At 41.3% G+C, this 16,805-nt stretch overlaps 1 protein-coding gene across 1 annotated transcript in view; it reads right to left on the bottom strand.

Annotated features, from left to right (window-relative positions):
- stx18 (syntaxin 18) overlaps positions 1–16,805 on the bottom strand; it is a 119,025-nt gene that overhangs the window by 19,938 nt on the left and 82,282 nt on the right. Inside the window, exons 3-5 of the mRNA XM_052041378.1 lie at positions 11,277–11,392; positions 9,702–9,779; positions 6,465–6,531 (exon numbers count right to left, since the gene is read on the bottom strand). Of these exons, the coding sequence (XP_051897338.1) occupies positions 6,465–6,531; positions 9,702–9,779; positions 11,277–11,392 (261 nt within the window). The remainder of the gene's footprint in view (positions 1–6,464; positions 6,532–9,701; positions 9,780–11,276; positions 11,393–16,805) is intronic.

The raw sequence follows: 16,805 nt of genomic DNA, 5'->3' as shown, positions 1-16,805 counted from the left end.
AGGTGAAGCTTATTATGCATCCTAAGAGAGATTGGAGTAGGGTGGCTGTTAGGAATGTGGTATATTGAGAAGTCACTGAGGGACTTACGAGATATGACATTTTCAAGCTCATTTACTGGCTTTACCCACTGTTGTGAAATCATCAATCTCCATGCTTCTCATTGTTTTTTTGTCATGAAGAGACTCTCTCTTTCTCCTCGAGTCTCCAGAGAAGCACCAGAAGACCAGGGGCCATACTCTCCCATCCTTCTTTCCCAGGCTAGATTTAGTTGCAGAACCATCTGCATTTTGAGAGAGGCCAATTTTAAATAGTTAAGTCTTAAGAAGTCAAATCATTTATTTATCTATCCATGCATTCATTTTTCAGCCTGTAGGCATTCATTGCCCATCTCTAATTGCCCCTTGAAAAGATGACTGGTAACTGAGTGGATCGCTAGGCCATTTCAGAGGACAAAAAACATTTAAGAATCTGGATTCACATAATGGCTCAATCAGATAAAGTTGACAGTTTTCCTCCCCAAAGGACGTTAGTGGACCAGGTGGGTTACTACATTAATCCTACTGCTTTTGTGGTCTCGTCAAGGAGGCTGCCAGTGTCCCTGATGATTACGTGCGCAGCAAGAGTGTTCAGCTGCAGCTCCTGACAGACCGCATGATAGCACTGAAGCTGCGCATGGATTAACTTTGGAGCATCTGTGATGCTGAGAATGTTGTGGATAGCAAGTTTAGTGAGTTGGTCACACCACTGTTTAAATGCCTAGGGAAAGATAGAGAATGGGTGACCAACGGGCAGAGCGGTAGCAGGAAGGTAGTGCAGGAGTCCCCTGCAGTCATCTTCCTCCAAAACAGATATACTGCTTTGGATACTGTTGGGGGGCATGGCTCATCAGGGGAAGGCAGCAGTAGCCAGGATCATGGCACCATGAGTGGCTCTGCTGCACAGGAGGGTAGGATAAAGAGCAGCAGAACTATAGTGGTAGGGGATTCCATGGTAAGGGGAATAGACAGCAGCTTCTGTGGCCGCAAATGGGACTTCTGGTTGGTGTGTTGCCTCCCAGGTGCAAGGGTCAGGGATGTCTCAGAGCGGCTGCAGGGCATTCTGGAAGGGGAGGGTGACCAGCCAGTTGTTGTGGTGCACGTAGGTACCAACAATATAGGAAAAAAGTGGGATGAGGTCCTACAAGCCAAATTTAGGGAGCTAGGAGATAGATTAAAAAGGACCTCAATAATCTCAGACTACTACCTGTGCCACGTGCAGGTCAGAGTAGGAATAGCAGCAGAGTTAGGATGGATATGTGGCTTGAACAGTGGTGCAGGAGTGGTGCAGTGTTTCAGATTCCTGGGACATTGGAACCGGTTCTGGGAGAGGTGGGACGGGTACAAACCGGACGGTCTATACCTGGGCAGGACTGGGATCAATGTCCTAGGGGGATTGCTTGCTAGTGCTGTTGGGAAGGATTTAAACTAATACGGCAGGGGGATGGGAATCCATGCAGGAAGATAGAGGGAAGCAAAGCAGAGACCAGAGCAAAAGTTAGATGAGAGAAAAGTAAGGAAAGGGAATGTGGATTATGAAAGTGAACTGGCACAAAATTTAAAAACAGATAGTAAAAGCTTTTATAATTATATAAAGCGGAAAAGGTTGGCTAAAGTGAACTTAAGTCCCTTGGAAGATGAGAAGGGGGAATTAATATTGGGTAATATGGAAATGGCCAAGGCCCTGAACGACTATTTTGTGTCGGTCTTCACAGTGGCACGCACATCTAACATGCCAAAGAGAGATGTTATGGATGTGAAGGGAGGTGAGGACCTTGATACAATCGCTGTCACTGAAGAGGTAGTGATGAGCAAACTAGTGGGCTTAAAGGTAGACAAGTCCCCTGGTCCTGATGGGATGCGTCCCCAGGTACTGAAAGAAACGGCAGAAGTTATAGTAGAGGCGTTTGTGATAGTTTACCAAAATTCTCTGGACTCTGGGCAGGTCCCGGTGGATTGGATAACAGCAAATGTCACGCCACTGTTTAAAAAAGGACGTAGGCAAAAGGCAGGTAACTATAGGCCAGTTTGCTTAACACCTGTAGTCAGGAAAATGCTTGAAGCTACCATTAAGGAAGAAATAGCAAGACATCTGGATAGAAGTGGTTCCATCAGGCATGGATTCAGGAAGGGCAGGTCCTGTTTTACAAACTTACTGGAGTTCTTTGAGGATATAATGGACAGAAGGGAACAGGTGGATGTTGTATACTTGGATTTCCAGAAGGCGTTTAATAAGGTGCCGCATAAAAGACTTATCCATAAGGATGCACAGAGTTGGGGGTAATGTATTAGCATGGATAGAGGATTGTTTAACCAATAGAAGGCAGAGAGTTGGGATAAATGGGTGTTTCTCTGGTTGGCAATCAGTGGTGAGCAGGGTGCCACAGGGGTCGGTACCGGGCCCGCAACTGTTCATGATATACATTAACGATTTGGAAGACATTAACGATTTGGAACGATACATTAACTCTATCATAGTGTATCTAAGTTTGTTGATGACACTAAATTTAGTGGAAAAGCAAATTGTGTAGAGGATGTGGAGAGTCTACAGGTTAAGTGAGTGGACAAGGGCCTGGCAGATGGAGTACAATGTTGGTAAGAAGGAGGTCATCCACTTTGGAAGGAAAAATAGAAGATGAAATTATTATTTAAATGGTGAAAGACTGTAGCATGCTGTTGTGCAGAGGGACTTGGGAATGCTTGTGCATGAATCACGAAGGTTTGGTTTGCAGGTGCAACAGGTTATCAAGAAGGCAAATGGAATGTTGGCCTTCATTGCTGGAGGGATTGAACTTTAGAGCAGGGAGGTTATGCTGCAACTATACAGGGTACTGGTGAGGCCACACCTGGAGTAGTGCATGCAGTTCTGGTCTCCTTACTTGAGGAAGGATATACTGGCTTTGGAGGCGGTGCAGAGGAGGTTCACCAGGTTGATTCTGGAGATGAAGGGGTTAGCCTATGAGGAGGGATTGAGTCACCTGGGACTATACCCGCTAGAATTCAGAAGAATGAGAGAGGATCTTATAGAATATAATATGATAAAAGGGATAGATAAGATAGAGACAGGAAGGTTGTTTCCACTGGTAGGTGAGACTAGAACTAGGGGACATAGCCTCAAGATACGGGGGAATAGATTTAGGATAGAGATGAGGAGAAACTGCTTTTCCCAGAGAGTAGTGAATCTATGGAATTCTCTGCCCAGGGAAGCAGTAGAGGCTACCTCATTAAATATATTTAAGACACAGTTAGATCTTTGCATAGTAGGGGAATTAAGTGTTATGGGGGAAAGGCAGGTGGTTGGATCTGAGTCATGCCCAGATCAGCCATGATCTTATTGAATGGCAGAGCAGGCTCGATGGGCCAGATGGCCTACTACTGCTCCTATTTCTCATGTTCTTTATTATTTAGACCAGTTGTCTGTTGTTCCACGTTCCAGATTATTAACTAAATTGAAATTCTGCAGCTGCCAAAGAATTGTTCTTGGGTCTCTGGATCATTAGTCCAGGTTTTTGGATCATCAGATGGGTACATTAATAGCTACATCACTGTTGTACCCAAAGTGTAAGTTAACTGATCATCTTCAGCCCTTTGCTGATGAGGGCAACCAATGGGTGTGCTAACTGCATGCAATACCGATTATAATTAGTAAACAACATCTACGTTCCACTCAACAGTTATGAAGTGACTGGTGAGATTTCTTGGCCGAGGCATCTACGTGGTTGGACCAGGACAGGCTATTGGTGATGTTCACTCCTAGGAACTTGAAGCTCTCAACCCTCTTGACCTCGGAATCATTGATGTAGACAGGTGCATGTACACCGCCCCCTTTCCTGAAGCCAATGACCAGCTCTTTTGTTTTGCTGACATTGAGGGAAAGATTGTTGTCATGATACCATGTCACTAAGCTCTCTATCTCCTTTCTGTACTCCGACTCATTGTTATTTGAGATATGGCCCACTACAGTGGTATTATCTGCAAACTTGTAGATGGAGTTAGAGCAGAATCTGGCCAAGGGTTCATGAGTATATAGGGAATAGAGTAGAGGGTTGAGGATGCAGCCTTGTGGGGCACCAGTGTGAGAATAATCGTGCCGTTTTGCTGCCTATCCTTACTGATTGCGGTCTGTTGGTCAGAAAGTCAAGGATCCAGTTGCACTTTGGGGCAATTTACTGTAGCCAGTTAGCCTACCAGTACATCTTAGGGTTGTGAGAGGAAACCAAAGCACCTGACTGGGGGGAGAAGGGGGTGTTATGGAGAGGGATCACATGCAGTCACGGGAAGAGCAGGCAAACTCCACACAATCGGTATCCAAGGTCAGGATCAAATCTGGGTCACTGGAGCTTTGGAGGCAGCAGCACTACCTGCTCCATCGTGGTGCTGCCCTCTGTCATCGGAAGATATGTCCAGGTAGACAGAGGAAAAGTTTCATGGATGTTCTCAAAGCCTCCTCGAAAAACCACAACATCTCCACTAACTGCTTGGTACGGCAACTGCTCTGCCTGGACTGCACGAAACTGTAGAGAGTTGTGGACACAGCCTGCACATCACGGAAACCAGCCTCCCCCCCGGACTCTGTCTATACCGCTCGCTGCCTTGAAGAAGCAGCCAGCATAATTAAAGACCCCACCCACCTGGGTCATTCTCTCTTCTTCCCTCTCTCATCAGGCAGAAGATACTGGAGCCTGAAGGCACGTACCACAAGGCTCAGGGACAGCTTCTAACCCACTGTTATAAGATTATTGAACGGTTCCCTTATAAAATGAGATGGACTCTTGATCTCACAATCTAACTTGTTATGACCTTGCACTTTATTGTCTATCTGCACTGCACTTCCTCTGTAGCTGTGACACTTTACTCTGCATTCTGTTATTGTTTTTACCCTGTACTACCTCAATGCACTGTGTAACGAATTGATCTGTATGAACGGTATGCAAGACAAGTTTTTCACTATACCTCGGTACGTGACAATAATAAACCATTACCAATAGTGTAGGTGGGTGGTAGGAGAATCAGGGTGGGGTTAATGGGCAAGTTTGAGAAAAGTTGTAAAGGAATAAGTTGGAGAATTAGATTGATGAGAATGCTCTGAGAACCAGCATATGCGATTGGCTAAATGGCTTCCTACATTGGGAAAAGTGTCTGAAAATTTGAGTATGGAAGTATAAGTAGTGTGTCTGTTACGGAAGACTAGTATTGGACATCCAAACGGCATGGCTATGCCAACAGAGCTTACTGTGAAATTAGGGTTTCAATGCTGGGGCTCAATCTTTCCAAAAGATTTGGAGATTTTGCAGAGATAGCATTGGTGACATCTCTCCAGTGCCTTTAGGGTACCTACACTAGGCAGTCAGAGTATCAGTAGCATATATGGGAGGGCAGGGATTACTGCTGCCTGGCAGACCATGAGCTTTGTGCTGGCTTTGAGGTCTTGATCTTCAAACACCTTTATACTCAGTTGGGTGTAGCGATGCACTGAAAGAATTGGTGAATGTCATCACTGATGCCTGCCTGCACTCAGAGGTGGCTACTGAGATAAGGGACATGGTCTGTATTTCTCAGAGTCTCACTGTGAACCTTTATTACAGGTGAGTATTGTAAAGCAGACACAAACTCACTTAAACCCTTTGACTCTGTCACCCTGAGCGACTGTGGAGCACCCTCAATTGTCTGAATAAATTATATTTGCTTCATAATGGCATGCAAGTCATCATTCTAACCATGGGAACCACAACAGTGCAGACCGCATCATAATCCTGACACTTCCAATCTTTCTCACTGTAATGCTGCACCTCATCTCCAATAAGCCTCCTGCTGGAGTGGAAATAATTTACAGGACTAACATCAACCTATATCATCTCCATTCCAGAACCAAGGTCACCCCAACGTCAGTAGTTGAGTTCAAGTATGCTGATGGTGCTTACGCTTGCATATGCTTAGAGAGGCCGAGCTTCAAGTCATCATTGACTTGTACACTGAAGCACTGGAGAGATGGGCCTTATATCTATAAATCAAAGTTTAGCACAATACTGAGGTACCTCAAAAACATCCCTCTCATGGCACCTTACTGTTAGCAGTAAGAATCGTAGGGCTATACTGCACCTCTAAAATCACCTACCCTTTACCCTAAACCTAGGCCTTAAACCTAGACGTATTTGCTAAGGGAGAAAGTTTCACACTACTTACTTTATCTATACCTCTCATAATTTTGTATACTTCCATTAGGTACCCCCTCACCACCCCTGGCCTTCTCCACGCCAGAGAAAACATCATTGATATATGATGATCAAAGGAAAACAAACAATAAATGCAAGAGCAATATTGCAATGTCCTTATGAGGCAGGGCTGAATTGGCTGTCAATATAAAGGTTTCTAAACTGCATACTGTCCAGTAAAGATAAAACATTGCATTAACAATTTATGGTACTCACAATCTTTTCTTATCCACCACACGTTTGACTCGAATTGCCCTTTGTTCAGAGTACACTTTACAAACATCTGTCAAAGCAGACAAGATCCATTGAAGCTGAACAAAAAAAGTTAATTATTTGAACAACAAGCTTTTTAAGCAATTTGCAACACCCAGCAGCACAAATATTTTAGTATTAGTGAGGAATTCAAATACTGAAATGATAAATTCCATGGATGTTTTGCACAAATTCAAAGTGCCAGGGTTTGAAGAAGGAGATTAGAGTTTGTATTTATCCTTAAAAGTTTGATCTTCCCATTGAAGTTACAAGCTTGCTGTTCCATCTCAGCCATGCAGCATTTTCCTGTGGGAAAGGAGTGAGGAAGGCTTTTTTTGGTACAGCTTTTGACTTGAGGGAATATTTTACATATTTCTTTTGGCACAGAGGTGTGACTTTTGAATATACCCTTTGTGCTGGAGCAAGTAAACACATCCTGACAGCTAATAAAAAATCTTTGATGTTTCTGCATATGTTAGGTATTGGAACGGTGGAATTGATTGTGTGAAGTCAGCACATAATCAAAAGCTGTATTCTGCCAACCAATTAATCAGATTGAAATCTGCAATCCTGCCACATCTGGACGTGAATGGTGGTGGACAATTAAACAGATAACTCAAGGAGGCAGCTCAAAGAACAGCCCCACCCTTAACAATTGCAGGGCCCAGACTGTGAGTGCTGAAGACAGGGATGAAGCAGTCACAAACATGTTCGGCCTGAAGTGCCGAATACATAATCTGTCTCAACTTCCTCTTAAGATTACCCCCCCCCCATCACAGAAGCCAGTCTTAGACCAATGTAATTCACCCCGTCATATCAAGAAATGGCTGAGTGCACTGGATACAGCAAAGATATGGGATATTCCTAGCTGCACTCCAGAACCAACTGTGTCTCCAGCCAAATGGATGAGGTACAGTTTCATCTACCCACAATGTGGAAAATTGTCCAGAGAGTTCCTGTTCACAACAGGACAAATACAATCCAGCTAATTATTGTCCAATCATAGGCAAAGTGCTAGAAGGTGTTGTCGACAATGTTATCAGTGGCATTGTTCTTTAGGGCAATGAATTGCCAGTAAATGCCAGTGATGACTAGATATGAAATGTGAATAAATAGAATAAAAAGAGTTCTGATTGTACAATGTGCAGTCAATGACACCAAATTCAAATCATAATCATTGATTGGTGTCCATGGCTTACTCAGTCCATGGGAAATTAATGCCATTATAGTACCTTGTCAAGTTTTGGATTGGTGTGGGGGTGGGAGAGAGGTGGTTCTGTAATTAATAGGAATAATACTCCAAGATATATTTTCATTAGTTCAGGGAGTCTGAAATTTTATTCCATCCAGCTACATGCTGCTTTAGAATCAAAGGAAGGATTTAGTTCTATTACACTGTTGAAATATGTGCAATGAGCAATACTGAATCTGCCTTTGTCTCCTAAATGACATCCCTATCTGTGCGGATGCCAACTAGCTCAAGGACATGGATTAAGCCAGTTGGTTAATATTTTATAACCACTGTAGTGGAGGGATATGGGTTTGCAGTACCTGCAAGCAGCAAATATTTCTGTCAAAACAATCTGGCTGTTTTGAAAATGTGGTTTGGAAACCAACCGACCTTAATTAAAACAACAGAGCAGTTTCAGAATCAGAATTAGATTTATTGTCACTGACATATGACATGAAATTTGTTGTGCAGCAGCAGTACAGTGCAAAGACATAAAAATTTATAAATTACAAAAATAAATAAATAGTGCAAAACAAAAGGAATAATGAGGTAGTGTTCATGGACCATTCAGAAATCTGATGGTGGAGGGGAAGCTGTTCCTGAATCGTTGAGTTTGGGTCTTCAGGCTCCTGTACCTCCTCCCCGATGGTAGTAATGAGAATAGGGCATGTACCGGATGGTGGAGATCCATAACGATGAATACCACTTTCTTGAGGCACCGCCTCTTGAAGACATCCTCAATGATGGGGAGGGCTGTGCCTGTGATGGAGCTGGCTGAGTCTATAGCCCTTTGCAACTATAGATCTTGCGATCCTGTGCATTTTGCAATCCTATGCATTGGAGGATCCATACCAGGCTGTGATGCAGCCAGTCAGAATGCTCTCCACCATGCATTTGTAGAAATTTGTAATAGAGTCTTTGGTGACATACCAAATCTCAAACTCCTAACGAAGTAGAGCCGCTGGTGTGTCTTCTTTGGGAACAACGGAACATCAACTGATCATCATGCTGAAATGGAGCTTCAGCATCAATGGAGTCAATTCACGAGTTCAAGTTCTAAATGATCCATCAAAAATGCCCTATTTAAATTGTGAAATTGCAGCTACAGCAACATCGGGTTTTTACCTCAATGCACTGGGTCATCTGATCAAATGACCTACTTCGGAAGGTTGCCAACATTCCTACTCAAAGGGTCCTTGGCTTCCCTCCTGACTGTTCCTGGCCTTGCTCTTAGCTTCTCCTGAGCTCTCTGTCTTCACTCTCTGATTGTTCACGAGGTCTCTGGCCTCACTCTTGGCTACTCCCAGGGTCTCAGGCCTCACTTTTGGCTGCTCCTGGGTTTCCTCGGATCTTCTTCATGGCTGCTCCTGGGGTGTTATTAAGTATGTTCTTGATTTAATAGATTAAGCTATGGTCTAATGGACTTTAATATTGTCACTTTTGGAAGTTTAGGTAATCACAAACAGACTCATGACATATCCAGTAACTCGAGGACAATGCTGTTTTAGCCCCTGGGTTCACTAAATTACCAGACATTACATGTATAAAGTCTGACTCTGGTTGGTAAGAAACAAAGGCTCACTTTGTATGATTTCTCTTTGATGCTGGACACAAACAAGGTATTTGAATTAAGAAATGAAAACCATTCACACATTTTTTTATAGCAAATTAACTTGGTTACGGCTATCTTTTTTGTCATGCTAAACTAAAACTTCGGTAGTCTCCTTCGGTCTGATTTAGAGTATGCTCACTATTTTTTGGTTCCTAACCATCCTCTGTTCCTGATTATTTTGAGTTCAGACACGCTTGGATTCATTGCAGAAATGCAAGCGATCATGTGTAATATGTGATTTTTATTCCTTATGAGCAATTTAATAAGGCAATATTTTATGCAGCAAATATTTTTGTGGCATTTCTTAAAGATATGAAATAATTCCTAAGATCCAATCAAAAATATGTATCACACTTACTTTTCAGGTAAGCTTCAAGCAGGTCTAAAACACCTTCTCGATGTTCCTTTACTTGGGGAGAACTCACATTCTTGATTGCTGTATCAGAAAGAAATGGCCTTTAATGCAATTATTATGCATAATTTTGATATTTGATATTTATTTATTAGTCATATGTACATCGAAATACACAGTGAAATGCGTCTTTTTGCGTCACTAAGGATGTGCTGGGGGCAGCCCACAAGTGTCGCCACTCTTCCAGCGCCAACATAGCATAGCATGCCCACAACTCCTAACCTGTACATCTTTGGAATGTGGGAGGAAACCCACACAGACACAGGGAGAACGTACAAACTCCTCGCAGGCAGCTGCGGAATTAAACCCGGGTCGCTGGCACTTTAATAGCGTTACGCTAACCGCTACACTACCGTGCCACCACTTTCTGAAACTTGCTCCTGCATTATTTCAATAACCTGTTGCGTTTACTGTCATAGTATTTAAAAATCTATTATTTAAACAGCCACATAAAATTCACTTAATTTAGCAGATGTTTAACTGCAAGTACTCATAGGGGTCTCATACACTTTACTTTCAGCATAAAAGTCTGACTGAAATCCAACACACTTCAATTAAATTATTTCAAATATTAAGGTTTTACCATGAAACTGGTGTGTGGAGTCACTATAAGTAACAGAATTCTCTTTGCAAAGAAGGAGGTAAAACATTTTTAAGTGGCTGCAGTGAAAGTGGCAGGGTTAAAGGAAAAATACTAACAGGAGTAGAAATCTGCTTTCCATTGTATGCGCCTGAGATGCAATGGAGCAGAGTTCAATGCACACAAGTTACTATGTCACACATTAAATGCATGCAACAGTGAACAAATTTCTACCCCAGGGTATTTAACGTGATTTGCAGTCAGAAGGCTAGTTTGAAAGTTCGACCACGGTGATCTCGGTGCAGATGAAGTGCTGCTGCGCTGACATGTTGCTAATAAAACATAAAATACTGCAAATACTCAGCAGGTAATTCAACACAACATCTATGGAGAGTGGAACACAAAGTTAACGTTTCTGGTCATCGACCATTGATCAGAACATTAAATGTTAGCTCTGCTTTTCTCTCCACAGATTTTGATTAGGCAGCATTTCCCATGTATATTCTAGATTTCCTGTGCCCACGGCCACTGTGGCTCCTGCAGGGAGTCAAACCAATGCTGCAGGGCCAGTTGTTTCACTGAGTCGGATACTTCTGGTGGCACTAGCTAAACTCCCTTCCCTGTCGAACAGGGTCCCCTAGATGTCACCCCTCTGGATCAATATATTGTGAGAATTTTGGTTCAATGTAGTATTATACATGGAGTGGTGTACTATGTGTTATAGTAAAAAAATAATTTGGTAAATCAAAGACACATACTCCACAGAGTCAATGACAATAGTGAACATTTGTAAATTGAATATTCGTAAATCGAGTAATATCTCTACTTGTTTTTATTATTTCTGGTAAGAGTTCTAAATCACAGTTTCATTTTTACAAGAGTTCAGCAGCTTTGCAGATTTTCCAAGGCTCTGCAGAACTTATTTTGTGCACTGGCTTTACCTTCTGCCTTCAGCTGTTGGATAGCATCAGAGCACGTTCTCATAAAAATCTGGGCATCCTGGTCAATCTGGTCACGTTCAGTGTCTGTCATGCGAGAATACTCTGACATTCCAAAACTGGGAATTGAAGAAAACAACATGATAAGGCAAGATCAAAAATTAAGGTAATAGATAAGGTGCTGGAAACCACTCCAGGCTGCCGGCAACGGTGGTGGAGGCGGATACGACAGGATCTTTTAAGAGACTTTTGGATAGGTACATGGAGCTGAGAAAAATAGAGGGCTATGGGTCTCTAAGGTAGGGACATGTTCGGCACAGCTTTGTGGGCCGAAGGGCCTGAATTGTGCTGTAGGTTTTCTATGTTTCACTCTGATCCAGCAGCACTCAGGAAAAGAGAAAGGTTGGGTTGAAAGATTTTCTCTATAAGTGCTGCCTAAATTGCAAAATATTTTATATCTATATTTCAGATTTCCAAAAGCTACAGTATTTCTTTTTCAGCATTATAAACTGCTTAATTTGATGCTGGTAGTGATAATAGTTGGTCAGTCTACTTGGCCCAACTTTTGCTGATATCGTTAATCATTTCTTTTCTTCAAAATCTATCCCTATCTCGACTCCTGACGATTCTTAAACTAGCTACTGTACTGTTTGAAGCTTAAACAGTATTTTATGAACAAGGAATCCACAGAGATTTACCTGCCCACTAACCAGTTAGTTATATTGCAAAATTTGTGATAACCATCTAGAAGCACTTAGTCCTGTAACTGGCTGAGTGAGCAGACTATTTCAGTACAGTGATAGGTTGGAACATTACTTGATTAGTATTGATTTTAGCAAAAACCTGCAGTAAAACACTGGAATATCTTAAAGGTCACAGTACAAATTTTGGCACTTTGAATAAGCCATAGCAATCAACAATGCCCCACAAATGCAATGAAGCACAGAACAATGAAGTAATTATGTAATGTAGTAATTATGTAATTAAGTAATGTTGTATTATGTAGCCCATTTTAACCCTATAACCCAGAGACAGGCATCTATTGTGATAAAATTAACTTTTGATTTTCATACAAAACATTTCGGGCTCTTTAATTTTGCCTGAGAAACCCAGTATGACAGAAAATGATTTCCTCTGTGAGAAATGTAAATTATGTTTAGCAACACGAATTAAGATACTCCAAAAGAGACATTTGAAGAATACTTCTGCAGTTTCTATGAGAATATACCTAGTGAATTATGATATTGATACATAACTCAATTACTTCTTCTTCTGAGGCAGTTCCTTGGAATTGAAGATGACTTGTTTCCACTCCGTTTTGTGGGTTCTTAGGTGCCTGATGAGACAAGGCAGACTCTTCCACAGATGGAGCAGGAAGTGCCTAACAGGACTGGTGGGTGTGTAGTTTGTGAGATTGTGTCCTCCTTCTGCCACTTATGCAGGGCTGCTGTATGCTCCTGATGCATGGACTCATGGTCTTCAATGCCATCCAACTGCTCCTTCTTCACTTTGAGAGACCGTGTGTCAGGGATTATTAAGAATCAGAAAGAGACACAAACTCAGAGGGTTGAGCGACATCCAGGGGGGAGGGGAAGGAAATGTCTTTTAGGAATTCTTAAGTCAGGCGGGATGTTGCATTTTTCTTGCAGGTTTTCAATACATCTTTGAATCTTTTCCTCTGTCTGCATGGCAGTCTAGTCCTAAAATTTTGAAAAGCCATGGTTACTGATTAGATACTTTTGTTCTAATCAGTCCTCTGTCAATAAATTTAATGATGTTACTCTTGTTCATTTTGCCACTTCTGGTGAAGTTACGTAGGTGTCCGTACTCCTAGAGTATCGCAACAATAGCTTTCAACAGGTCAATTAACTTCAATAACGGTTAAAGAAGCTTATTTAACACTTTGTTGTACTGTAGTAATGCTCTGCTTGTGACCTTCAGAATCAAGAATCCAACAAAGCTCTAGGATTAAAAGTTCCACTTTGTCCTCCTTCAAAGCATCTTGATCTAATTTTCCATTGTGTTTTATCATTCTACTTTTCTTCCTGTACTGATCAGAATCAGATTTATTATCAATTTGTTGTCTTGCAGCAGTACAGTGCAAAGACATAAAAATTACTGTAAATTACAAATTAAATAAATAGTGCAAAAAAAAAGGCATAATGAGGTAGTGTTCATGGACCGTTCAGAAATCTGATGGTGGAGAGGAAGAAGCTGTTTCTGGATTGTTGAGTGTGGGTCTTCAGGCTCCTGTACCTCCTCCCCGATGGTAGTAACGAGAAGAGGGCATGTCCCAGACGGTGAGGGTCCTTAGTGATGGATGCTGCCTTCTTGAGGTACCACCTCTTGAAGATGTCCTCGATGGTGGGGAGGGTTGTGCCTGTGATGGAGCTGGCTGAGTCTACAACCCTTTGCAGCTTCTTGCAATCCTGTGCATTGGAGCCTCCAAACCAGGCTGTGATGCAACCTATCAGAATGCTCTCCCTTTTGGTGACATACCAAATCTCCTCAAACTCCTAATGAAGTAGAGCCGCTGGCATGCCTTTTTCATGATTGCATCAATTTGTTGGGTCCAGATAGATCCTCCGAAATGTTGATGCCCAGGAACTTGAAGCTGCTCACCCTGTCCACCGCTGACCCCTCAATGAAGACTGGTGTGTGTTCTCCTGACCTCCCTTTCCTGAAGTCCACAATCAATTCCTTGGTCTTGCTAACACTGTGAGATTGTTGTTGAGACATCACTCAACTAGCTGATCTATCTCACTTCTGTACACCTCCTCATTGCCATCTGAGATTTTACCAACAACAGTGGTGTCATCGGCGAATTTATAGATGGTGTTTGAGCTGTGCTAAGCCTCAAAGTTATGGGTGTAGACAGAGTAGAGCAGCATCCTTGAGATCACCATTCTTAGGGTTTCTCTTCATTTAATATTGATTTTATTTACAAAAAATTTCATTCAAAAATTGTGACAAATCAATCATTTCCATCATCCACACAGACCAACTCCATAATTGATTATTCATATTTACTATTTGATATAGCAAAGTGGACTAACTATCTTTATATTTTGGATTTTATTTTTAGTCTTGAATTTCCATGCAACTTTATTGCTGCTCCTAATGTTTTGGAGACTGGCACCATTCTCATAGTCCTGGAAGCAGTATTCAGCTGTTCAATGTTTGGCCTACCACCATAATGTGCATATGTTTAATCTATTCCTCTCTCTGCCTATCATAGCATATTGTGGTGCTTACAGGCAAACATAGTCAAATTCAAGATGTTCAAAAGTAAAAATATATTGTCATCATGTGATTCTGATATCTCCAAATCAAAGATACTCGAGTTTATTAAACTCCCACTTCATTGATCTGCATAACAGAGTAGCTAGAGAATTTTCACTTTGTACATAGTTAATTTATAAACAAGATGCATTTGTCAAGCTTTTATTGGCAAGCAATATATTAATTTCTTGCTGTGAAAAAAATACACAAAAATTAAAATTCAATATATTTGCACTTCGACCAAAACTGTAAACTATTAACAGTTCAGAACTGACCAATTACATTCAGTACTGTAACACATACAGAAGCAAGCAAACATTAAAATGCACTGGTTTCCTCCAGGTGCTCCAGTTTCCTCCCATATACCCAAAGAGGTGTAAATTGTTGGATTAACTGGTCACTCTAAATTGCCCCTAGTTTGTACACGACAGGTAGAATTTGGGGGGAACGATGGGAATGTGGGTTACATGAATAGTTAGAGGAGGAATAGTTTTGCTCTGTGAGCTAGTACAGACTCAATAGCCCCCATCTATGTCATAAGAAAATATGAAATACGAAAATATCACTAATGAAAACATATCTTTTCTCCTTTTTTGAACTTTTATTTCCTGTTACTTTTACTAACATTTGGGGAGAGAGTCAAAATGTTGCTCATTTCCTGTATGCAGGTCATCCACTTCAATGTGTCAAAGCTCTGTATTTCATCTTATGCTATTTCAGTGTTTTTCTGGTTGCTAAATTGCCTATTCAGCAATAATTAAGCAAATTGGATTTATATAGGATTTCCAATGTGTGTCCTGAGGATTTATAAAGTGGAAAGCATCACACAGGATAAAAATCAGTGAATTTATTCATACTATCAATTTACAGAGGAAAAATAACATTTTATAGGCTACAATAATTGAAATATTTATATTTTCCTTTATAGAAAAGTCAATTGGTTTCTCACTTATATTTGTCAAGTTCTTAGATTGACAATCTCCATCATTTCAAAAAGGACTGAGAGTGGCTACTTAATTAGTGAACCCAACAGTATTTTAAATGAGGCTATTACTTCTGACATTCTTTTACTTTTTTTAATGTGAATACACTGGGAGAAAAATACGTCCTTGGCAATGTGTGTTAAATGCACAATTTGGCAGCAAGTGTGCATTAAATTTTGCTTCCAACATTTGCTTTCATTGACTTCAACAGAACCAAATGTTAAAGTGGATGATAAAGCACAGAGCTTCATCTTTTTAGGTAGCTCCTCACAACTGGAAGATGGGTGTGTGTGGATTCTTTTAATTTCAGATGGCCATTGCATACCAGCCACCACACAGATTTAACATGTTCTTCATCCAAGAATCATAGAATGGGCCCTCTCAGACCACCTCATCCTTGCTGACTGTGACGCCTATCTATGCTAATCCCACTTAGATGAATTAGGCCCCTATCCCTCTATGCTCTTGCTATCTAAGTACACATCCAAATGCCTTTTAAATGTTGTAATTCCATCTGCCTCTACCACCTCCACTGGTAGCTCATTCCAGATAACCACCAGTTTGTGTGTGAAACATTTGCACCTCAGATCTCCTTTAAATTTTTCCCCTCTCACCTTAAACCTGTACCCTCTAGTTTGAGACCCCCCTACCCTGGGAAAAAGATTCTATCTATCCCATACATGCCCCTCATTACTTTTATAAACCTCTATAAAGTCACCTCTCAACCTCCTATGTTCCAGTGAGAATAAATCCAACCTATTCAATCTTTCCTTTTAACTACAGCCCTCCATTCCAGGCACAATCCTGGCAAATCTCTTCTACACTCTCTTTATTGCTACCACGTCCTTCCTGTAATGCAGCAACCAGAACTGCGTACAGTACTCCAAGCGTGGTCTAAGCAATGCTGCAACATGACGTTCCAATTCTTATACTCAATGCCTCAGCCTGTAAAGGCAATCAAACCAAATGCCTGTCACTAACATATCCACTTGTGCCGACATTTTCAGTAAGCTATTGAATTGCATGTCAAGGTCCCTCTGGATATCAATGCTCCCAAGGTCTTTGCCATTTACTTTATACAGTGTACCTCCCTGTTATGGCACTTCAAGTAAAGGAAACACACACTTACAGAATTCACATATCACTACCAAAAAAATTGAGAAGTGGAATAAAAAAAATCACTCTTATGGAATTTATGTGTGAAAAAAAACTAAATAAAGACAAAATGTGAAAGAGATGATAAACTGTCAATTTTTATCAAGGTTTC

Source organism: Pristis pectinata, chromosome 2 (assembly GCF_009764475.1).
Source record: "Pristis pectinata isolate sPriPec2 chromosome 2, sPriPec2.1.pri, whole genome shotgun sequence".
Taxonomy (NCBI): Eukaryota; Metazoa; Chordata; class Chondrichthyes; order Rhinopristiformes; family Pristidae; genus Pristis; species Pristis pectinata.
The sequence above is the reverse complement of the archived record's forward strand: the minus strand, read 5'-3'. Positions and strand labels throughout refer to the sequence as shown.